Source organism: Sus scrofa, unplaced genomic scaffold (assembly GCF_054392235.1).
Source record: "Sus scrofa isolate SSC_HxYL_T2T_F1_AM1 unplaced genomic scaffold, Sscrofa_HxYL_maternal_Yorkshire_Landrace_v2.0 dam_167, whole genome shotgun sequence".
NCBI classification, from domain to species: Eukaryota; Metazoa; Chordata; class Mammalia; order Artiodactyla; family Suidae; genus Sus; species Sus scrofa.
The window spans coordinates 140,834-165,774 of record NW_028146972.1 but is presented as its reverse complement, the minus strand read 5'-3'; the positions used below and the strand labels follow the sequence as shown (position 1 = coordinate 165,774).

General features: G+C 37.1%; 1 protein-coding gene across 1 annotated transcript in view; it reads left to right on the top strand.

Annotated features, from left to right (window-relative positions):
* Window positions 1-471: 471 nt before the first annotated feature.
* LOC146394308 (cytoplasmic polyadenylation element-binding protein 4-like) overlaps window positions 472-24,941 on the top strand; it is a 66,463-nt gene continuing 41,993 nt past the window's right edge. Inside the window, exons 1-2 of the mRNA XM_085009158.1 lie at window positions 472-692; window positions 18,547-18,628. Of these exons, the coding sequence (XP_084865284.1) occupies window positions 648-692; window positions 18,547-18,628 (127 nt within the window). The 5' untranslated portion in view covers window positions 472-647. The remainder of the gene's footprint in view (window positions 693-18,546; window positions 18,629-24,941) is intronic.

The following is a 24,941-nucleotide window of genomic DNA, read 5'->3' as shown; positions in this document are numbered from 1 at the left end:
TCAAGAAGCCACAGGGCTAGGTACTTCCACCCAACCTTTGACATCCAGTGCATCGTCTCTTACTGGTTTCAGTAACTGGTCAGCAGCGATAGCGCCTTCTTCCTCTACAATCATCAATGAAGACGCAAGTTTCTTTCATCAGGGAGGGGTCCCAGCTGCTTCGGCTAATAACGGTGCTCTGTTGTTTCAAAATTTTCCCCATCATGTCAGCCCTGGCTTCGGAGGCAGCTTCTCTCCGCAGATTGGGCCTCTCTCACAGCACCATCCTCATCATGCTCATTTCCAGCATCATCACAGCCAGCATCAGCAGCAAAGGAGGTCTCCTGCCAGTCCCCATCCCCCACCTTTCACACACAGAAAATGCTGCTTTTAACCAGCTGCCTCATTTGGCAAATAATCTTAACAAGCCCCCCTCTCCGTGGAGCAGCTACCAGAGTCCCTCTCCTACACCATCTTCTTCCTGGAGCCCAGGAGGTGGTGGATATGGTGGTTGGGGAGGTTCCCAAGGCCGAGATCACCGCAGAGGGCTGAATGGAGGAATAACGCCCCTGAACTCCATTTCGCCTTTGAAGAAGAATTTTGCAAGCAATCATATCCAGCTTCAGAAGTATGCTCGCCCCAGCTCTGCCTTTGCTCCTAAATCCTGGATGGACGATAACTTGAACAGGGCTGACAACATTTTTCCTTTTCCGGTAAGATTATGTTCCATTAAAAGATTAAGATGAATAGGGAAATGCATGGTGTAATATCTCTGTAACTGAGAGAGTTTGAATTGTCTGTATTCATATCAGAGCTCTTCTTAGAAAATGCGTTAATTACCAGACAGTATTTCGACAGGAGAAGGGTGTAATTTGGAACAAAATATTCAGCTGGGCTTTTTCTTTTTGGGGGGGGGATTTCTTATTGTTATCTTCCCATAGGTAATCGTAAAAATTGGCATGATTATGAATACCAGGTAACTAGTGATGTCATAATTATTAACTGTAATATCCTTCTAGCCTGACAAGAGAATCAGGGTTGGTTTTCCCTACGTAAGTGAGAATAAGTAACGTATAGATATAAATATATTTCATCATTGCGGAAATTAATGGACATTTTCTGCCTATGTGCATAACCACATAACCTCCCAAATTTTTTTTCTCCACTGTAAAGTAGTGATTTACTGAAAACCAGCTATTGAATTATAGTTTTCTCACTGGTTATATTTTAACCCTGAAGCCTCTCTGAACCATGCAGTCTGAATAGTCTGAATTCATTAATTTGGCAATTCCTGCTAAACCTTTTTGCAAATTCTGGCCTGCCTTGTGTCAGTAAGGACTGCCAGAGAAATGATCTAAATGTTTTCTTCATCCCCATTTATTTTTGAATACTGTGAAACTGTTGATCTCAGAGTGACTCTTTTATGATGCCTTTCACCCATTTGTTTATTTTCCAGTGTTAACACTAGGGGTGTAGATAATTAAACCATTCCTAAAAATAGATCCAGGCAAAGATCACTTGTCTTTCCTGCCACCAGTGTATCCTTATTCTGCAAGAGTCACATTGTTTGATGTCTTTGAATTAATGAGCAAATAGTCTAGTTGGTAGATATTAGATAAAAGGAATTTCATAATTCCCTTTCATAAACATCAGATGCTCCACTAAATTTGTATACTTTGGGAGTATAATCATTTAGATGTGTTTAAGAAATTTATATAGGTGATGAGCTAACATTGAGTCAGTCTTCACAGTGAACCCACAAGGTAAGCTCTATTATTATCCCCATTTTAGAGATAAGAAAAATTGAGTATCAGGAAGATATAATAACTTGCCCAAGAACACACAGCTAATAAGAGTACAAACTCTAGGTTAAAAAGCGAGGATTAACAAATATATCTGTATACACGTATACATGTGTGTGTACACATAAACATGTGCTACATCTAGAGGGTTATTTTAGAGGTCTTTCTGCAGAGGCTAAAACAGATTTCACAATAGTCCCAATGTCACCAAATATGATGTTAGTCCAAGTTTTTTTTTTTTTTTTAATTAGTAATTGCTCAGAGGGAGGGGAAGTTTACTAAGAAAACCCCGAGTCAGTCCAAAGAATTAAATATCCCTTCTCTAAAGATTCAGGTGTAATGGTTAGGATGTATCCTAAAATATTTGGTTAAATTTAGTTTTAGATTTTTTGAAATAAATTTTTGCCCAGGTATAAAAAACGCTGTTGGCTTTTGTTTCTAGAAAGCTGTTTTTACTGAAACCAAATAGAGCAATAATCGGGCTTTAGTGGTCAGGTAAAAGGCTGTTTAAGACATTGGCAATCCCATGAAAGTCTGTTTTTTAAAAGTTGGTTTTGATAATCCTTTGAACATAAATTTAAGGGAAATTTAATGCAAAGGTAACTTTTATCAATTATTCACATATTTCTAATTTAAACACCTAAGATGGCATTCTTGACATTTTAGCTGGATTAAGATTGGCTCAGAATTGAAAATACTTTTCTGTTTTGTTTTGCTACTATAAACCAACAGAATGAATTTATGTGCCCTCAGAGTTTGTTTTCCATTCTCAATTTACTGACTTTTGATAAAAGTTTACTTTAGGAAAAATTAAAATTTCAGAAAATAAATACATATATATGCACAATATTAATATTTTGTGGAGTTAATGAGATGTATTTAACATGTGAAATTTTTTCAGATTGTTTCTTAGAGATTAAGCAGATTTATGAAATAATAAAACAGTCTAAGATTGATAACTAAAAAATGTTAGAAACTAACTCTTCCCTTAGAATTGTTGTCTATTATGCTGAGGATGAGGAAAGGGTGAGTCAGTATACCTGGCTCAAACATGGTAGGATTAGAAACTAAGTTGTTGATTTCTGCTCGCCATACCTACTATTTCTAGAAGAGTGTGTGTATTTCTGTGTGTGAAAGAGAGAAGAGAGGGAGAGAGAGAGAGATTGGGAGGTGGGGAGCTGAGAGCAAGATTTGGGGTGATTTGAGAGTCACAATGAAAATAAGTAATTTGAAAAAAATCTTATGACAAGAAATTCCTAACTGGGTAACTGAGTACTGTGGTGCTTACTTAAATGAAGGCTCTGTGTGTGTGTGTGTGTGTGTGTGTGTGTAGTTGTGTTTTAAAGAATTATTCTTTTGAATTAATTTTTTGGCACCAAAAATACTGTTTTGAGTTGATATTAATTACTTGGTTAAATTTGATATAGAAAATTTGAAGGAACATTTGACTAGGAGCCCAGGCACCTAGGTTGTGGTCTTGGCCCTATCAGTGTCATAGCATTTTGGGGCCTCAGTTTCTTCATAAAATTAGGGGGTGAAGAGGAGTGACCTAGGTGATTCCTAAGTTCCTTATGACCATAAAGCAAGCTACTGTGAAATTTAAACTGCTGCAATCACAGGCCACATTTTTTCCCTAAACACTCCTATCTTATTTAAATTTATTACCTTAGATACTATTAATTTTAGGAGAGACATTTATAGATATTATTAATTCAATTTCAGTTGTTATTAGATATAATTCCTCAGGTGTTATAGAGAGACCTTGAAATTTACCACAGAAATTACAGAATTTACATGGCTATGTTATAATATTGGTATTCAATCAAAGGCCAGCATGGGATTATTATAGTAAGAGGAAATAATCAACCTGAAATGTAACTAATACTGGGCATTGTTTATTTTCATTTCAAATGAATCATAAGGGTTTTTACATTTGTTTAATACAGGTTTGGGTACATACAGTGAATTAAAGTTAATGATGACATTTTAAATTAATGTTTTGGCCAGTCTTAACCTTCTCTTTTATCCATGTTTATGGAGCAGGAGCAAAGATTCCAAATATATGGATAACCCTCTAAGTAACTGATATTACAGGCATTAAATTTGGGGATTTTCTTTGTATTAAATTTGTTTCTAGTTATTTTTGCTTAAAGTTTTCATTATGTGAATTCAGATAACATGCCTTAAATCCAGTTTTCAGATACAACTAAACCAGTGTATATGGAGTCATACATAGCTAACATACCAATGATAGTCTGAGGGTTTTTTATGTATTAACTCATTTAATTCATTCAACAATCTAATGAAGTAGAAACTACTGTTGTTGTTGTTGTTACTATTCGCACTCAAGGTGAAGACGAGGATGCTTCCCAGAAACATGTAAGATGAGAAGAAAAATTTTACAGTGAATATTGAACTTAGATAATATTCAGATTAATACTTTGTTTTTGGTACATACCATATACTGGGCACTCAGCTAAGTGCTTTTGCATACATTGTTTCACTTCCTATGTTGGGTTTCTCACCCCTATGAGGTTTGGTTTTATTGTCTTTATTTCAAAATGAAGATATGATGTGACTAAAGGCATGGCTTGACCCTTACATTAAGGGGGAAGAAAATCTACCCATCCTGCCAAACATATCCTGGAATCCTAATGTCAAAACCAAATAATCTATCGGGGCACCTGCCAATAATTGTATTTGAATATAGCACTTCTTTGGAGTGGTGCCTAGATCTTTCTGTCCTTAAAGGAAAATAAAGGAGAATTGTGTGCTATATATCCTTGTACTCTCTCATCTTCAGCTCAGTTACGTCCCCATCTCCATTAGCTAAGAACCAAGAAGTAGGTCAAAAAAAGAGAGAGAGAGCAGACAAAATCTGTCACAGAGACAATCCTAAAACTTGATTGATAGGGAGACATTGTAGGATTTAGAGCCCATTTGCTCTTACTTGGTCACCATGGATTTGTTAAGCTGTCTTAATCAAACAAATAATTCATGTCCTTTAATAAATCTCCTTGCGTTGTCAGTTTATTGATCCTTAAAATTATATATAGCATCTTATACTTGAAAACAGAAAGTTACTACATTGCTTCAGTTCTGAAAAGTCCTGGTGAATTATTAAAATTAGCTAAAGTGCAACCGTATTACATTTTTTGTTTGTTTTTACATGTAGTCCCAAGAGGGATCTTAGAAGTAAGAAAGATTGACTTTGTATTTATTTATATTAGAAGTGGGGACTACTTATATTAGGAAAACTTTGGGAAACGCCTACCAGTTGCAATTTTACTCCTTTTTGTAGAAAGCCTTTGAACTCGGTTTAATTGCTTTTCTGAGGGAATCAAAACTTGGGTGGAGTAGAGTTTTTTTTTTACTGTTTTTTGTTGTGTCTTCGGAGAAGCCGTGGAATATGATCAACACTGTTTAATGTCTTTCAGGAAAAACCTGTTTATTGCAAGCCTACTGAATGTGGTTGTTGCTAGTTGCAACTAGAAAGATGCTACGTAGTTCATGAGTTTATGCTTTTGAGAATAGTTTTTGTGTTCAGGAGAAAGAAATGGAAAAGTAGTCTTAAGGTTAACATATATCTGTTTGGAGTTTTACAGTCTAAATTTATTTTCCTTATGACTTTTCTCTCTCTTGTCATAAGGAAAATAAGCTTGAAGTTCCATTATCACATTTTTTTCAGCGCTGTATTGTACCTCAGTTTTTGGTCCCATCACAGATAAACTAATGTATATAATGCATTTCTCTTTAAGGCAGGGCATTTATAATGTGAGCATTCATTTAAACTTTTCCTGACAAAACTCATATTTAATTGTTCAAAGAAAATTATTCTTGTAGAAATTAAAGTATATCTTTACCATGATAAATTTATAGCCATATATAATTTCTTCAAATTTATTATAGATTCTCATCATATTTCGTAATATTGAAACAGAAGGAGTTTCACTTTCAGGTTTTCAGAAAATTCTTAGTAGGTAGAAAGATAAAGGTATAGATCTTATTTTTAATCGATTTCTGAAGCTGAAACTTAGAAAATTACTGAGAGAGGGTGTTGTGTGAGGCCAAAAATGTAGTAGACCGAAGCACAGGCCTTGGATCTAAACAGCCTTAAGTTTGACTCTGAACTCTAATTGCTATGTGATCTTGAGCAAATCACTTAAATTTGGGAACACAGTACTTCATCAACATATTAATACCTAGCAGTGAAGGGTTACTGTGAGGTATTTTGAGTATTAGGTGGCCTAATTATTTTATTTTTTTGCTTTTTAGGGCCTTACCTTCGGCATATGGAATTTCCCTGGTTAGAGGTTGAATTGGAGCTATATAGCTGCCAGCCTATACCACAGCCACAGCAACACTGGATCCCAGCCTTGTCTGCAATCTACACCACAGCTCATGGAAATGCTGGATCGCTAATCCACTGAGCCATATCAGGGATCAGAACCCACATCCTCTTGGCTATTAATAGGATTCGTTTACCCTAAGCCAACTCCAATTACTTTTTTTTTTAATTTAAAATATGTCTCTCTTGTTGCCACAGCTGCAGCATAGGTGGCTTGGATCTGATCCCTGGCCCAGGAACTCCATATGCTGTGGGGCAGCCAAAAAAGAAAAAAAAATTTTTTTTAAATTCTTTAAATAAAATAAAATATGGCTCTCTAAAATTGAGTAAAATCATGAAATTAATTATAAAAACTTGAGTATCTATGAAAGATTTTGAGCACTCCTTCATATTGCTTATCTTATATATGCTCCATTTGTCAGACTACTCCTTTTGAATAAGCTAGATGCTAGCCCAGGACAAATAAAACATTTAGCAGAATTATCAATTTTCTTGAAGAGAAGTTTTATATTTGTATGTATACCTAAACTTTTATTGGCATTGTCAGCCTGCATCTTTCAGGAGCTTGAAAGATTTTGCCTATAGTTGTAAGAAATTTAGAACATTTGATTGTTTTTGGGTACATTAAAAGAGACTATACTTTAATGGAGAATTTAGAATTGTGCTGATAAGAGACAGGAAAGCGTGCCACAAATTTGAATTGGGTGTATTTTAGCTTTTATCCTGGAATTAAGTTCTGCTTTTTATACTAATTAACTTATTTAGCACATACTTAATGAGCACCTGCTATATTTGAGCACCTCCTGTTATGGACTAGGCACAGGACTAGATATCTCATAAAAATTATTTTGATTTGATTAATAATGTATTACTGATCTGTGCTAATCTTTGATCCTGAACATTCATTTTTTTCTCATTGTAAACTAATTAGCAACTAGCCTAATAGTTATATTTCATTTTAATCCATGAGCCGTTTAAATTTTAAGGCAAGCTAACAGGTTCAACTTTAGGTATAACAGGAACAGTGTACAAATAGCATTTCCAAATAGTTTATTAATGGTCACATTTATAAATATATACCTGTACACAACACGTGTTTTTTTAAGTTCTGTAACAAAATGGTACCACAAAAGGCAAACTTTAGCCTGTGGGTAGCAGGTCTCATTATATGTCAAGGAAAGAAACTCAGCCACTTACAGGTCCTCTCTCATGTTTGCAAACTGAATTTTTATTTATTTATTTATTTTTTTGCAAACTGAATTTTTAAAATGTAAAGCCTTAATCTGAACAAATAGTTTTCTTTCTTTTTTTTTTTTTTTTTGTCTTTTTGCCATTTCTTGGGCCGCTCCCGCGGCATATGGAGGTTCCCAGGCTAGGGGTCGAATCGGAGCTGTAGCTGCCAGCCTACTCCAGAGCCACAGCAATGCGGGATCCGAGCCGCGTCTGCAACCTTCACCACAGCTCACGGCAACGCCGGATTGTTAACCCACTGAGCAAGGCCAGGGACCGAACCCGCAACCTCATGGTTCCTAGTTGGATTCATTAACCACTGCGCCATGGTGGGAACTCCTGAACAAATGGTTTTCATATTGTAGAGAATTTATATTGGGTAGTTTCAATTTGATGAATATTTACCAGATGTATCCCAATTATTGTTTTCTTATAGATCTAAAATAAGTTATATTTAATTCCTCAGTATTATACATTTTAAAGCCATATTTATATTTAAATATTATGCAACATACTTTTAATAACAGTTCTTCCAGGTGTTTTTTGAGGAATGCGTCTTGTGCTAGGCAGTAAAATAGCTACGGTAACCTTTCTGTCTGTAAAGACCTTAAAAAAACCAAACAAGAACAGTTAATGTAAGAACATTGCTACTCAGAAAAATCTCCTAATTATGGTATAAACGTCAGATCTGAGTTCCAACCATGGCTCTGCCGCTGTCTAATTCCGTGACCTAAGGCAAGCTACTCAATTTTCCTGATCTTTTATTTTCTCATTTCTTTTGTCTGATCTTTTTGAGGATAAAATGAAACATGTCTAATATTTAGCTTTCAAAAGATTCTGTTGGTATGAGAACGTGTCATCAAATAGAAATATCAATTCAAAATTTTGCAAATAGCGCAGATTCTTAAAATGTGAAAACCGTTGTATAACTAGCGTGTGGTAATTTGAGCTTGATTTTAAAGAAGAATTTTGTACGCTGAACCATAATTTTTTTAATAAAGTCACTGTACTTAATAGTAGGAATCAGCCTAAATGATGCTCTCATTTTCTTGAACATTGCTGAAAAATTTAGTGACCAACTGTTTTTTTGTTTGGGGAAGAACAAAACAAAAAGAGGTGTGTTTCCTCTTTAGATACAGTATTTCCCACCCCATCCCCCAAGTCTTTTCAATTTCTTATGATAGATAAATTTAACTATATTCAATACTAGACAGAACAGTATGGCAAACTCCCATTTACATGTCCCCTGTCTTCCAACAGTGGACAGTCCTCTTTCGTCTATTTTCCTAACCCTCTCTTCCTGCTTTCATGTTGTTTTGAAGCCTTTCCCAGATATTGTATCACTTCATCTGTAAATGGTTTAGTATGTGTCTCTACAAGATAAAGAGAGGTTTTTTTTTCCCCCCTTTAAAAACATACAAAAAATATCCTCTAGTTATTTTTTACAGGAAGATAGAAAAAACTGAAGCAAGTCCCACATTTCTGTTGTACCTGCTCAGCCTGTTTTCACCACTCAACCTGGCGTGCTAATCTCTAAAGAAACCACTATTGGCCACATCTCCCTTCTGGGCCTAGAAGGGTGCTGGTGGCCATCAAAAGAGAGAGAGATCGATCCAACAAAACACCAGAACATCAGCTGATGACCAAAAATTTGGGAGGAGATTGTCCAGTTTTCCTCTTTTCCATCTCAGCCTTCTCCCACTTTCAGGTTTCTGTGGGCTCAGGGGAAGGATCCCCAGAAGGAGAGAGAACAGGACAGGACCCAGAGCTTTTTGGTTGAATTGTTGTTTGTTAGCCTGTTTTTGTTTTCTTAAGGGGAATTGAAAGGTTTTTGGGGTCTTTTGCAGGCCTTTGGATTATACACGCTTTTTCATCTCTTACTCTTTTTCAACCCACAAATGTTTGATACTTTCTGTGGCCTGTGTGCTGGAAGTACATGACCAAGGCAGACATGCTCCTCCTCTGAAGTGTGCAGTCCGGTGACCTCTTGGCTTTGTGCCTGTTGAGAAGTGCCTTCAGCTCAGGAGCCTCTGGAGAGCTAAGGACATAGAGGTGGGAGCTGTGAGGGCCCAGAGGCTGACACTGGGCTCAGGCTGTCTTTTGACATTGCTGTCAGGGCTCACGAAAGAGAAGAGACCTTATGGGTGTTATGGGTTACAGAATACAAGCCTCAGTTTAGGAATAAAGATTGTGTACATGGCGACCATTCTCTCTGCAAGTCAGGCCAACCCTGATCAGGCCCAGCAGACAGGGAGCAGAGGAATGCTGACAGCCAGTAAACAGCCAAAGATAGGGGAATGGCCAGAAGGGTCTAAATGACTTCATTCCTTAGGGCAGAGTTTCAGTAGTATTTACCCACTTGCCCTGACTAATGACCTCTTGCCCCGAATAACTGATTAGGTAGGGAAAAATCTTTTTTTTTTTTTCCTATTTTTTTTTTCCCTGTGAAAATGAGCTACAGGAAGTAGCAAAGAACAGCTGAATTATTCAGATACAAACAATGCCTAATGTAATATATTCATTTCAGGCTCTTTTGCCATTTCATCCGAAAGAGAAGGGGCAGGGCGGAATGTTTATTTAGCGGGTCTCTTAACTGGCAGCATTGTGCATGATCTGTCACAGACCATATCTCATTTTTCCTCACCCCAGTTTTATAAGGGAGGTACAATCCTTATTTTGCTGATGAAATCAAGGTTCAGAGATGCTGCAGTGTGTCAAGATCACTTGTCTAGTAAATGATTATTTAAATGCAGGGCTTGAAATAGATTGTAATTATTTTTCTCTGCCAGGCAAGGTGAAAATGAACAAATAGTTAGCAAGAAAAAGGGATCTGTTGATCCAGGAACTCACTAATCAAGTCTAGAATGCCAAGTTGTGTTTTTAATATAGTTAAGTGGTGACAAGAAATATTTACCACTTTAAGGATTTCTGATGCTGAAAACGAGTGTGGTTTATTTAGTGAAGGTGGAATAAAAGAAAAATTTTTTCAAAGGCTTTCTAGAGAGACTCAATTCATCAGTTCACATGGGAGCAAATGGAGCCATTGATCCAATTGAGTAATACACTGAAGACATTGATTAATTTTGTTATAGTTTATTATTCTGTTAGGGAGCACTTGGTAGCTTAAGATCTGTAAGACTCCTTGCCTCATTATAAAGTGGTCATAATGAGAAAGCACTGACTGAAGAGGGACTTTGGTAAGAAATATGAGATACTACTAAATGTGGTTTTTTTCTACTTCAGATAATTACCTCTTTCACTTTAACCTCTGACGGTTGTTCTCTGCATTCAGACCTTGTATACCGTGAAGGATTTCATACCTTGCCGGTCTTAATAGATTGAAATTTCTGGGGTCATGACAAGGTTCATTTAAATGGACCACTTTTCTGAGCTTCTGCTCTGAAGTCAGACTCCACCACTTTCTTGGTGACTTTGAAGGCAATTACTTAAAATTAGTTACACTGAAATGGGAGTGTAATTGTACCTACATTACATGATGGTTGTGAGGAGCATAACATCATTCATGTGTGACACAGCCCTAAGCCAGGAGGGACGTGTTAGCCAGTTTAGGAATGATGGTGACAATGTATGCTACACACTTACTGTATGCTACACACTTGCTACAGTCTGTGATTGTGGGGAAAGAGGAGCTTCCAGTCCAGTAGCGGGACAGGGAGAGGGGTAATGGTGGGGGGGGGGCAGGTAGTCTTAACAGAGCTTGTCAATATCAAACGGGATGTCAGTGTGCCAAGGAGATACAGGGGGAAAAGGGACTTGTGCTGCACAGGGACAGAAGGGTCATCTGGGAGTAGAGTCTTGAAAGTTGACTATACTGTCAATTTTTGATGTCTGTGGGCTTAAATATTTAATCCAGAATATTTAAATCTTGGATTAAAATTCCCTTAGTTACTTTTGATTAGTTATGGGCGCTGCTGACATCTCAAACTTCCTATTTCTTTGGGCAGCTTGATACACTGGCATAGACTTTCCTTTCAAACCAAAGTACTTTCCTTTTCTTTCATCACCAGGGAATGTTTAAGCCAGAAAGAGAACCCTCCATAAACTGATACAGATACATAGAAGTCTGAGAAGTAAAGCTCACAGTAATGTATGTCTCTATAGGAAGATAATGTGTAAAGGGAGTAGCTGAATTTTGACTTTGGTTTTTAATAGTGTTATGTTCGATTAAGTACACTTTGTGTTTTAGACCAAGTCTAGTAATGCTAACTTGCATATAAGAAGACAAGAACCAATAATGGAGTGGTCATGGCAGTTGTTTTGTTGAAATTGAACTTGACTGTAATCTTTTCCCAATTTATGCATCTTAGAGCTTAGAAGAGAGGGCTTTGTTTTGGGTTTTGAGAGCAAAGCTCTTCTCTTCATAAGGAAACCTTAAAATGGTTGATGTAGAATATTTAGGCTGGACTGCATCACAGCTGTCAACCAGCATATAAACTATAAATGACACCCCCAAGTATCTAATGAAGTTAACCTGTACAATGGAACTGCTTAACTCAGCAGTTCTCAAAGTATGGTTCCTGGCTTCACTTGGAAACTTGTTAGAAATGTGAATTCTTGGACTGTACCCAGACCTGCTGACTGAGAGACTGTGCTGGTTGACCCAGTAGTCTGTGTTTTGACAGGACCTCCACATGATTCCAGTATACTCTTAAGTATGAGAAACACTGACTTAAATTATCCATCTGGTTTTATTTTTAAAAAGATACAAAATGATAATTTTGGTTTGTGGCATAATTACAGTCCAGTTGTTCAAGTTGATAGTAATAGACCAACAGGTTCATGTGCTTCTTGTGGCTCCTTCTGGGATGTTATAAAACGCCATGTCATCAGTTATTTGCTGATATAGGTCTTCCTATTTTGCTATGGCAGTCAGGATTATTCAGGTGTATATTAAAAGGACAGACCCTATTCTTTGAAATAGTAATTTGTTTTGTCATAGGGTTATTTTTATCAGCTTTGATTTTCGCAGTGGGTTGTGTGGTTTTACCTTTAGAAATTGTTCGGTGAAGTAGAGATGACAGAAACCGAAACCAACGAGTTACTGACAAGCTACCCAAAGTATTAACTACAATTAAGATTACAAAATAAAAAGAGGACTATGCATTGTAATCAAGTTTGCTTTGATGAGCCTTGAAAATAATGGATGGTCTTTTATTTTCATTCATGATTATTAAGCTCACATGTTCCAGAGTGAGAAAGCTTGGGTTTAAATTATACCTTCTCCACTTACCTGACATTGGTAAAGTTACTCTAAGCTTCACTTTCTTCATTTGTGAAGTGGGATAATCACTGAACACTTAATTGATTTAAGATTTTTCATGAGGAATAAATGAGATTATGCATGTAAAGCATTAGAGTTTGATAAATATTAGCTGCCATTATTATTATTATTATTACTATCACTACCCCTTCTGCTCCTCTGCTTGGCTGTAGTTGCATTTGTGTTAGGTCTCTAATTTGTGGACCACATCTGTCATCTCAACAGGAAAAAGGAAGATGAGGCTTCTATATCTCTACTTATGTTTTTAGTATCTCTGATATTATCCTACATACATTTTGTTCTTTCTCTTGTCTACTGAGTCATATTTGCCAGGTACTAGCCAGCACGTTCCTGCCCCCAGAACGATCCTTTCTTCTAATGTATATCTTAATTAGTATGATCTTTTGACCACCATGCCACGACCATTACTTTACCCAAGGCAGCAAAATCTGCTTTGGAGTAAAACTTGCACTTGAATCCTAAACTGATCAGCTATGCAGTAAGCTATCTGTGCAATAAGCTGGATTTTCCCCAGTCTTAGTTTTAATCACTAAAACAAGACTAATACAATCTAATGTATAATAACGAAGTTTGAAGATTAATTAAGACAGTATTTAAAAAATACCTAGAATAATGTCACGTACTTAGTAGATACTCAGTAAAGGGTAGCTCTGTTCTTCTCCTTTTTCTCCCCGTAGGCTGCCAAAAGAAACTGGCAATGGCGGGTTGAAGCAAATAGAGTTGTCAGTGCCTTTTGTTTTATAATAGATTCCTTGAACTCTTTTCCTCCTTTTTAGGGCCGCACATGTGCCATATAAAAGTTTGAGGCTAGGAGTCGAATCAGAGCTGCAGCTGCTGGCCTACACCACAGACACAGCCACAGCAACTCGGGATCTGAGCCGAGTCTGCGACCTACACCACAGCTCATGGCAATGCCAGATCCTTAACCCATTGATCGAGGCCAGGGATCAAACCCACATCCTCATGGATACTAGTCAGGCTCATTACCAATAAGCCACAATGGGAACTTCCTAAATTCCTTGAACTTTTGTGGGAAATCAGGACATCCTCCTTCAACAATTTGTTTTAAGTAATTTTTTGAAAAAGCCTTTTGTTTTGCATTATGTGTAGCATAATGAAAATTCAGTGACTGCCCTTTTAAGACTCTAAGAGTTCATTTTCTTATTAATCAGTCATTGTCCCCACCTTTTTGTGGGCAAGAAGCAAGAAACTTTGATCAGTCATTCCCCTTCACATTTTTGGTTCCTGCCATACTTATCATAAGTTAAGCTGCACATCTTGAAAGAGGACAGATTATTTTAAGATATCAGAAGGCTAGAATACAAACGTATTTTGGAGCCAAAAAAGGAACATTAGCGATCTAATCAAACTCTTTCCTCTTTCAGATCAGGAAAGAGGTCTAGAGGATGCAAGTGTCCAACCTCACAGGACATGCCAGGCTCCCTACTATCTAAAGCTCGCTTCCACTGATTCAGGCTCATGTTCATGTATTGGTCATCAGCTCAAGCTCAGTCAAGAGCTGTCACTTAACAAGGTCTCTGTTTTTATAGTTAATTTACTTTCTGGGAAATGTATTCTAGAAAATAGATAAATGGTTATGATATTTGACCCAATAGACAAGTCAAAAAGGTAAAATCGAAGAATGAGATATGGAAATTAAAACACTTTTGATTTGACACTTTGTTTGTCGGGCAGGAAAACCAGCATTGTTTGTGCTATTCTTATTTCTTGGGTTTATTTGTGTCTACCCCTCCACCTACTTCTTAATGATGTGGGCATTACATTTTAGTCCTTTTTTGTTGTTGTTGTTGTTGTTGTTGTTGTTGTTGTTATTGTTGCTGTTGTTGTTGTTGTTGCTATTTCTTGGGCCGCTCCCGCGGCATATGGAGGTTCCCAGGCTAGGGGTTGAATCGGAGCTGTAGCCACCGGCCTACGCCAGAGCCACAGCAACGCAGGATCCGAGCCGCGTCTGCAACCTACACCACAGCAACGCCGGATCGTTAACCCACTGAGCAAGGGCAGGGACCGAACCCGCGACCTTATGGTTCCTAGTCGGATTCGTTAACCACTGCGCCACGACGGGAACTCCACATTTTAGTCCTTTTTAAAAAATTAGATATTTTAAATGGACAGAAAAGATCAGTGAGGGAGCCAACAAGAATGATAAACTTTGGACCCTCTCTAACAATAGAATGTTTGCTTGATAAAATATGTGGCTTTGAACTCTTTAAATTGCCCTGGCATCACCAGAAACAAAGTGTTATACAAATGTAGTTTATAGTAATTTTAATTGGGGGAATAAGGTTGGATTGTGGGGAAGAGTGCATATCAGACGAAGGCTGGCAAAATGTGGTGCTTATGCCATTGGGTCTTGTGTTTTGCATTCAGTGATCCTCAGCAATCTCTTGAGACACTGTTTTCTTCTAAATCCAGACAGAGCCTGAAAATTCTCCCTAAGACACTGCATCTGAGAGTCAGTACCAATTGATCAGAGTTTGTATATTGGTATTCTATTTACCGACCTTATATTAAATCGTTACAAATGAAAGGAAAGCAAGTATAAGTGTAAAAGGATAGAGGATTTTTTTGTTTTTTAATCCCACAAAGCATTACTGAAAATTTAAAAATTCATTTAGGATTTTAGTGTTAATGTACTCTACCAATTTTCTAATCAGTGGTTGTTATTTTAGCAAAAATCTTTATGTTCTAGGCAGAAGGCTGGGGTTGGGGGGTGGGGGTGAGTATGAGTGGGCTTTGCTAAATTTCACTATCCCATTTAGAAAATTATAGGTGAAAAGTCCGATTGGACCCCTAGCCTGGGAACCTCCATATGCCGTGGGTGTGGCTCTAAAAAGCAAAAAAAAAAAAAAGAGAGAGAGAGAGAGAAACATAGGTGAAAAGGAGGCTTCTTTACTTACTGAAAACAGCTGTCATTAGTCAAACCAAACAAAAATACTGTATAATAATCCTTACCAACTGATTCTCTTCAGTGACTGGCAAAATGCAAGTTCTGGAAATTCGCAGGTTGCTTACTACTTTGGTTGCATTAAAAAAAAAAAAAAAGTGGGCCGAGGTCTCCCCCTCTGCCTCCCCCCACCGCCATTACAGTTATTTTGACTGCTTCCCCAAACCCCTACAGCTCCATAGCCAAAAGGGGGATATATAAAAGCAAACCTCAAGATAAAGAAAAGAACTATTTTAAACATTTAAAAATTACTTGGAAGGAATTCGTTCATTCATTCTTTGAGCAAGCATACACATACTTCCTAACCAGCCAGGTCCTTCTGGGGTGAGGCACAGTGATACAGATACGTAGAACCAGGCTTCTCAACCTGTTTCACGTCATGGCACACGTACAACATGATAATACAGAAACAAATCATCTGCCAGGGTGTTCCTGGCACCTCAGGCCCTTTGGGCAGTCCAGTGTGTTGAGGACTTGAGTATCTCAGCACACCATGGAGTTCTATGCACTGACAAGATTTAACGTAAGACATAGTTCCTACCCTTGGAAAACTGACAGTCAGGAGACATAGACAAGTGAACGGACAGTGAGAATTCATGCCCCCAAGACTGGTCTTGTGTTAGAGAAAGAGGTAGTGGCTGGCCTGATGATGAGTGTGATTGCTGAAGGGAGGACAAGTCCAGCTACTGCAGTATGAGATAGTGAAATTTTATTGTAACTTCTTTCTTAAGTTGTGCCTCAAATACACTTTGTTTCCAAAAGACTATGCAATACAATTTTTATTTAATTCAGTGCTTGAGATGAGGAAGGATAAAAATGGAAGAGTTTCTGCTTTTTGTGAACATAAAGCTTAAAAAAACAATTCAGTGAACATAGCCTAATATCTATGTGGTGGGGTGGGGTTAGGATGAGTGGTCCCTGTTTTGAGGAAAAAGAATAATAGTACAGGGTGCACAGTATTATGGAAAGACAAAGGAGAGATGGCAGAGTGATCAAAAGTTGCTTTCAAGAGGTGGACGTAGGAGTTCCGGTTGTGGTGCAGTGGTTAACGAATCCGACTAGGAACCATGAGGTTGCGGGTTTGATCCTTGCCCTTGCTCAGCGGGTTAACGATCCGGCGTTGCCGTGAGCTGTGGGATAGGTTGCAGACGTGGCACGGATCCCGCGTTGCTGTGGCTCTGGCATAGGCCAGTGGCCATGGCTCCCATTCAACCCCTATCCTGGGAACCTCCATATGCCGTGGGAGTGGCCCAAGAAATAGCAAAAAGACAAAAAAAAAAAAAAAAAAAAAGAGGTGGACGTGCTCTATTAACCTTAAAGTTCTAGAAGTTAGCTAGTAAAGTAGAAAAGTGAGATCCCAACAAGTCTGAAAAAAAGGGGATAAAATTAGATGAATTCCTTTAAAAAGCCAAAGCTTTAAGTTAAAAGGTAATGCGAGAGAAAATATAATTGAGGGAGTTAACTGTTGTGTCTCAGCGGTTCAATCCCTGGCCTCGCTCAGTGGGTTAAGGATCTGACATTGCCTCAAGCTGCAGCATAGGTCTCAGATGCGGCTCAGATCTGGCATTGCTTTGGCTGTGGTGTAGGCTGGCAACTATAGCCCCAATTTGACCCCTGGCCTGGGATCTTCCATATGTCACAGGTGCGGCCCTAAAAAGAAAAAATAGTAATGATCATGAACCTATTGATTGTATGTATAATAGTATAAAATGTCACTAGGTTAGATGATACCTGGTAGAAGAAGAAAAAAGAAAATATAATTGAAGAGATGGTTATGAAATTGTGCTCTTCAAATTTCTTTGGAAGCCCCCCCCTTTTTTTTAATACCTTTGCTGTAGTCTTTGTATGTGTTTATTCTTAAGGTGTGTCAGAAACATGTATTACAGCTTCCCCTTCAGTATTTGAAAATATTTTCATCAACTTTTCACCATCAAGCTATGCTTTTTTTTTTTTTTTTTTTTTTGGTCTTTTTTTGTCTTTTGTCTCTCTTTTTTTTGTTGTTGTTGTTGTTGTTGCTATTTCTTGGGCCGCTCCCGCGGCATATGGAGGTTCCTGGGCTAGGGGTTGAATCGGAGCTGCAGCCACCGGCCTACGCCAGAGCCACAGCAACGCAGGATCCGAGCCTCGTCTGCAACCTACACCACAGTTCACGGCAACGCCGGATCCTTAACCCACTGAGCAAGGGCAGGGACAGAACCCGCAACCTCATGGTTCCTAGTCGGATTCGTTAACCACTGCGCCACGACGGGAACTCCCAAGCTATGCTTTAATTTTAGTTATCTCCAGTACTTTTTATCCTGAAGAATACCACAGCAGTTGGGTAGTTGTATATTTTCAGATTCCTCACCTTCTCGTGAAATGTATTTTGTTTAGCCAGCAGTGTTCCCCACACCCTATCTTCCCTTTAATTTAACTGGCAGAAAAAATCAAGCATACTTTGCCACTTAGTGGTCTTAGAGACATTTGATGACTATTTTCAGGTCTTGGCTTATAAGTAAATATAGCTCTTCTGAATAGCACATGTTGCTTGCCACCTTAGTAGATTACGGCTGGAACAAGTTTGTGCAGAAATGGCCACATTACTGCAATCTTATGTGATTATGAATTTTATTTATATATTTCTTTAATGTTTTTAACCGTATGAGAATTAGTTTGTTTTTGCTTTGTTCGTAAAAGTAATGCTTTTATTGAAATGATACTAGAAACCAATCAAATCAGTCTTTGCTGAGCCTTAGGCATGTACTTTTGTGGTTTTGGTGTTTTGTAAGTGTTAAAAATAAAACATAGTAATACTGTGCTTTACATAGAGAGGGAGGAAATTTGTCACTTGGTGATCAGTGTCCCATCAAACGCAGCTTACTCTCCTCTTTTGTAATTTAATGCTGTTTTAAAAGCTGTTTGTGGCTGTTTGTGTTTACAGGATCGCCCCAGAACATTTGACATGCATTCACTGGAGAGTTCACTCATCGACATAATGAGAGCCGAAAATGATTCGATTAAAGGTAATTTTCAAAATGTAATTTTTTTATTTTAGTAAATAGTTTAAAATTTGTATCATGTATGTAACATGATAAATATGGAAGATATTATAGATTCATATTTTGTATCCAGTCAGTTCCATCAACTTTATAAATGTACCTCTTTTTTGTTAAGAAAAAATCAAATGTATTTGATGGACATCCACTGTAGGCCCTTCACAATACCAATTAAGGAAACTACAATGGTACTAATGAGGGCAGTTCACTGGAAAGATAGGAACCACTCCTCATTTTTTTAAATCTCAGGCAAAACCTGCTTAGTGCTGCAAACCTGTATGTCTATTTGCCAATGCCAATGACTATACAATACGAAGAGTTCAAATATTGATAGATTTTTTTTTTTGGCCTAGTTTCCCATTTTTAAAAATGGTCAATAGGAAGTCTGTCGTGGCTCAGTGAAAATGAGTCTGACCAGCATCCATGAAGATGCAGGTTGCATCCCTGGCCTCATTCAGTGGGTTTAAGGATCCGTGAGCTGTGGAAATGCTTGGGCTCAGAAATGCAGTTGCTGTGACTGTAACATAGGCCTGCAGCTACATCTTCAATTCAACCGCTAGCCCAGGAAGCTCCAAATGCCTAGGGTGCAGCTCTGAAAAGACAGGAAAAAACAAACAAAAAAAACAGGCCAGTGGTCTCAAAGTTAAAATGAAGCTCTGTAGTTCTTAAAATACTTTTTAAGTATTATGTTAAAAAAAAATGCTATTCCCACTTGGATTCTGTCTTAATTATTTTACCTTAAATAAGATATTGCAGTTTGACTTGGCCTCAGGTTCTTCATCTTTATGAGGGACTTAGAATTAGAACTACTCTTTTAATAAGGGATTTAATAATGGGGAGCTTTAAAAATAAAATACAGATGTCTGAGCCCCTTTCCAGATGTGGTGTGGGGCTTATTTTTTTTTTTTTGCTTTTTTTTTTTTTTGCTTTTTAGGGGCAAACCCATGACATATGGAAGTTCCCAGGCTAGGGGTTGAATCAGAGCTACAGCTGCCAGCCTACACCACAGCTACAGCAACTTGGGATCCAACCATGTCTTCCATCTACACCACACATAGCTCACCGAAATGCCAGATCCTTAACCCTCTGAGCGAGGTCAGGGATCGGCCTGCATCTTCATGGATCCTAGTCGGGTTCCATAACCTCTGAGCCACAAAGGGAACTCCTTATGATTTTTTTTTTTTTTTTTTTTTTTTTTTTTTTTACTGTTTCAGGTGATGCTCATGTGTAGCCAGAGTTGAGAATGACCAGATTAGATGTTCTGTAAGGGCCCTTTTAGCTCTGATTTTGTGAAAACTACTCCCTAAAATAAAATATCTTTCTGCAAAAAAAAAAAAAAAAAAAAATCTTATTTTACTATACAACAAAGTTTTATTGTTTTTTTAAAGACATTTGAGTTGTTTGATATTTAGTCCTCCCCCTTAAGTTGTTCGTTCATTTGTCTACTCGTTCATTCATTTATTCATTCATTCAGTGTTTATAAGCCACTACAGCTTTTCACTGGGATCAAAGTGGCAAGGAGCCTGTTGCATCAAGTGCCTAGTTTTCCTTCGAGTTTGGTTTTCCATAGTACTTATGCAGTAAAATTATTTTTCAGCAGACCAATAAGAGTTAATTTTTTAATGAGGAATATTTTGTGGTCTGGAGAGATGAAAAACAATATGTGAAAAAATAGGTTTCAATCTGATGAACTAACATTGAAATGGGATTATTTTGAAGGTCTTTACTGAATTCCTCAGGGAATTCTGGTGGGCTCTAATCTGGTTACATACTTTGTTTATGAGGAAAGATGATCTGTCAGAATTGGTTTTATTTGTGCCACTTCTTAACACTCTGACCTTAGCTAGTCTTTTGGACTCTTTGACCCTTTGTTTTCCCATCAGAAAAATGAGGGGAGTCTCAGGCTCTTTCTAGCAGCAGAAAAACTGTACACTCTAAAATAAAGTAGCTAAAGGAGAAATCTGAATAAATCTTTGGCTTGTACCAGGGTCACTTTCCTGGTTTTATACTGCAGTTATTTAAGATGTTCCCAGATGGGGATACTGGATAAAGGGTACACAGGATCTCTCTGTACTACTTTTTATAACCTGCTATGAATCCATGATTGTTTCAAAATTCAAAGTCAAGTACAGAAGAAGTTTCTAAAGGACATTTTCTTAATGTATTTGGTTTCTTCAGCAGAAAGAAAGCCTCTTTTTTTGACAGCCTCTTATGTACAAGATACTAGGAATAATAATTAGAACTCATTTTCATGATAAGTGCTTATGTCTCTTATTAGAGAAAACAGTTTACAAATAACAAGTATGAACACTTTTTACTATGGATGCTTCAAAGAGGTAAACATCTAACTAGTATTTTAAGAGTTTACACACATTATTCTAATAGTATTAATATTTCCTTGATTTATCAAATACAGTCGTAACAACTCTCTCAGGTTTATTTCTTCACTTCTAGTTTGCTAAATGGCTTATTGCATAAACTTCTGCCTTTATTCTATATCCCCTTTAAATTTCTTCTTACCAATTTTTACCTAAACTAGGTTTCTGTAGGCTGATTTTGTAGAGATAATAAAAAATTAAGTGTGATGACAGAAGGAAAAAAAAACCTGATTGACCTAATGTGGGAACACAAAGCTTTTGTAAAATTGTGACTTATAAGAGGAAGTGTGGCAGAATGAAAAGACAAGAGTTTTGAAGTCAGATAGACCTGGATTTAAATTGCCATTCTGCCACTACAGTTTGCAGTGGTTGTGAGGATTGACTGATATGATGTGTCAATAAGATCCAGCATACTGCCTAGTTCCTTAAGAAGACACTCAATAAATGTTATCGATTATTACTAAACATCTATTGAGTCTGTTTTCATGCTTATCAAATGAGAAAAGCATTTTCAACTTAAGTGTCAAGGTGACTTAAGCATATTAAATGAACTTTGTGTATTTTTTCCTTCCAAGAACAATAAAGAATTCACAGATAAGTTAATGGTCCTAAAATGCCAGACTGTGATTATACTTGATTTTTTTTTTTTAAACCAAGATGATGAACTTTATACCATTGTTGTCTGTTGCTACCAAAATGCAGTTTTGTTCAAGGGAATACTTTATTTCTTGTCAAACTCTCCTCTGGTTTAGGTAGCTGATTCAGGAAAACTATGTTTAATTTCTTTTTTTTTTTTTTTTTTGGTCTTTTTGCTATTTCTCGGGCTGCTCCCGCGGCATATGAAGGTTCCCAGGCTAGGGGTCAAATGGGAGCCGTAGCCACCGGCCTATGCCAGAGCCACAGCAACTCAGGATCCGAGCCGCGTCTGCAACCTACCCCACAGCTCACAGCAACCCCACAGCTCACAGCAACGCCAGATTGTTAACCCACTGAGCAAGGGCAGGGATCAAACCTGCAACCTCATGGTTCCTAGTCGGATTCATTAACCACTGCGCCACGACGGGAACTCCAAACTGTTTAACAGTGGTTCTATTATGAGATTTTGTTTAAAGGTGATAATAAAAGTTGAATATCTTTAAAAAATGCATTTTCCTGTTAAAATAAGAATATAAAACTTCCTATCCATTTTGAAAATAAATAGCCTCTTCATAATGTTCTGCTTCCTTAGAAACAGAGAAAACAGAAAATGGACATTATTTCCATGAGATTAGTAGGGAATAATATGCCTTTTAGAAAAAAAGAATAAAAATTCAATTAGAAGAATTAACTTGAAAATTGTTATTTTTTAAACTCTATCATATGAGGCAGATTTTATATTTGGGTTGATTTTATCCTAAAAATAATTTTATGAAATATGTTATGAATTACCTCCTTTATTTTTATATTCATTTTCAGTTCCTCATAGATATGTGGTTTGTGGGTATATGATTAAATAATAAAGCCTAAAATTGATACAAAAACTATCAATTGAGTGAATTGGTAAGGGTATGTTATTTAAATTTTTTTTAATCCCCCAACTTTTTTTTCTTTTGGGGAAAAAAAAAGATCTCCCTTTATGAAATGGGTTTAAAATTTTATTTTGCCCAGCAACATCTCTATGAATGTGCTACTGATTCTAATTGGCTTGTTTAGAAATCTTTTTCTTTTTTTAAAGAAATGTGCAAAAGGAATAGTTAGCTTTCATTTCATAATTTATATATATTTTTAGTTCATTTAAAAATAGTTTTTCTAAGAATTTTAAGGCTATTATCATTTTCTCCATGTACAGAGGTTTACCTCTTTGAGGGGAAAAAGGTCCTCCCTCTGCTTTATCTTCCTGCCTTTCACTGATCAGCTGGCATGTCCATATGTTATTTTTATCCACGAAATTATGTATTGCCTTCTCCATAACCAACACTGGTGACGATCTGCAGCAGTTCCTCCCCAGAGACTGAGTTCATTTTCTTCACTGCATACCCAGTCTCATAAGCTAAGAGCCTGAGCTACAGACCGATTTTTGAATTTTGATCTCCGAGGTGGCAGCTTGCGTATCGCTATAATAATTATTAGGGTTACCAAGTATTTTCTTCACCTGCACCGAAAAAGCCTCACTAGTATAGATGCTGAGATGATGATTTGGGGAGTATTGTATCTTACTGTTATTTGTGTTTTTATTCTCGCCTGTGAAATTGGTACTTATTGTTTAGAAATGCAGCAGCATGAAACCACATGCAAGTGCATCTGCTTTCAGCCTTCTGAAGCACAGGCTGGACACAGTGAAATAAAGATTCATGAAGCAGTATTACATTCACGGTACATTAGGAGACACCTCTGAAAATTCAGTTTTTTGTTTTTTTTTTTCCTGTATGCAAAGGGAATAAAGGTATATGGATATAAACCAGAAAGCAGCAGTTTATGGAATGAAAACAGAGGGAGGCAGCACAGGAATAAAGAGCCAAGAACTACTATTTGAAAATTATTATGTCAGATAGAATAGAACAATCCAGTTTCATAATAGTTGAGTATTTTAAATCCTATATATGAAAACAATTTAATATCCAATTTGCTACATTTCACTAGAAAGCCAAATGAGACAGCAAAATTATTGAGAGAACAAAGGCAATCTGTAAATTGTCAAAACAGTATAGAGTTGTTCTTCAGATATTAATTAACTAAATTATGAATCAGAACATCACCTTATTTTTCCTTAGAATGTCGTGAAATTGGAATCTTTCACTCTTCATATTGTTACAGAACGCATCTTGCTTCCAGTTTTTGGAAGGGAGAACTCAACACATCTACCCATACCCCTCTGAGTTTCAGGCATTTTAAATACTTAATTTGCATGTGGGCAATGATTGCATTCAGAAATGCAAGTTGTTTAAAGTGCCAGTCTTTTACATATTCCCATGGTGCCCAAGAAACCTTAGTGCATATGTCGAGTAAGTAGTGGGAGTGTGTTATATAGTTAGACAGTATTGCCTCACTTGCTTCCTGCATTCATTTAATCAGAATTTAAGAGCAGGATCTGCTCCAGAAATGCTATGTATTTAATTCCTGACTGAAGTTATTGTAACTTTGCATTTTGAAATTTTTTTGAGTTTTTTCCCCTTTACCTGCACATTAAATTAGGGGCCCTTCCCCCACTATTTTTCATTGCTATGAATTTGTTTGAAACAAATGCTTAAATGAGTGGGCAAGTGATGATTCCATCTGTGCCTCTTTGTTGCTAAGCAAAAGAATTCATAATAATCTCTAGAAGAAAATCATGAAAGAGTTGAAAATTTAGTGCACAAAGCCAGTTTGTTGATTTTAGAGATTTTTTTATGTCACTGTGAGAGAGAGTGACTATTGGGATAATTATGTAAATTCTGTATCTTTACAGTAGGGGAAGGAATGAAGTTAGAGCTACTTAACAAAGACACCATGAATAATAACCAGAACACCCTAAATTTTCCTTCGATCTTACCATTCCTACACTCCAAATTGTAGTCACGTCGGTCTCTATTTTCAAGAACATATGTTTACTGATACACATGTTTTCTAACAGATATTGGATACTGACTTTATGTATACCAAGATAGCTCTGGAAACCTTTCATGAAAGTTGTTGAAAGTAGGACTAAATTTAGTAGCATTCAGTAATAAATTTGAGTTTCAGAGTAAGTATAGTTTAAAAAGGGGGAAAGAAACTTTGACTTAAGTCCTGTTGGTGTGATATAAAAATGATTTATTTGAAATAGTGGGGAGGGTTATAATTTCTTAAAGTATTTAGCCTTTTTCTATTTAAATCAGTTTGCCTGTGGCAAGTTGAGAAAAGACAACTATGTAGTACTCTGCACCCAACTCCCCTGTCACCCTTTT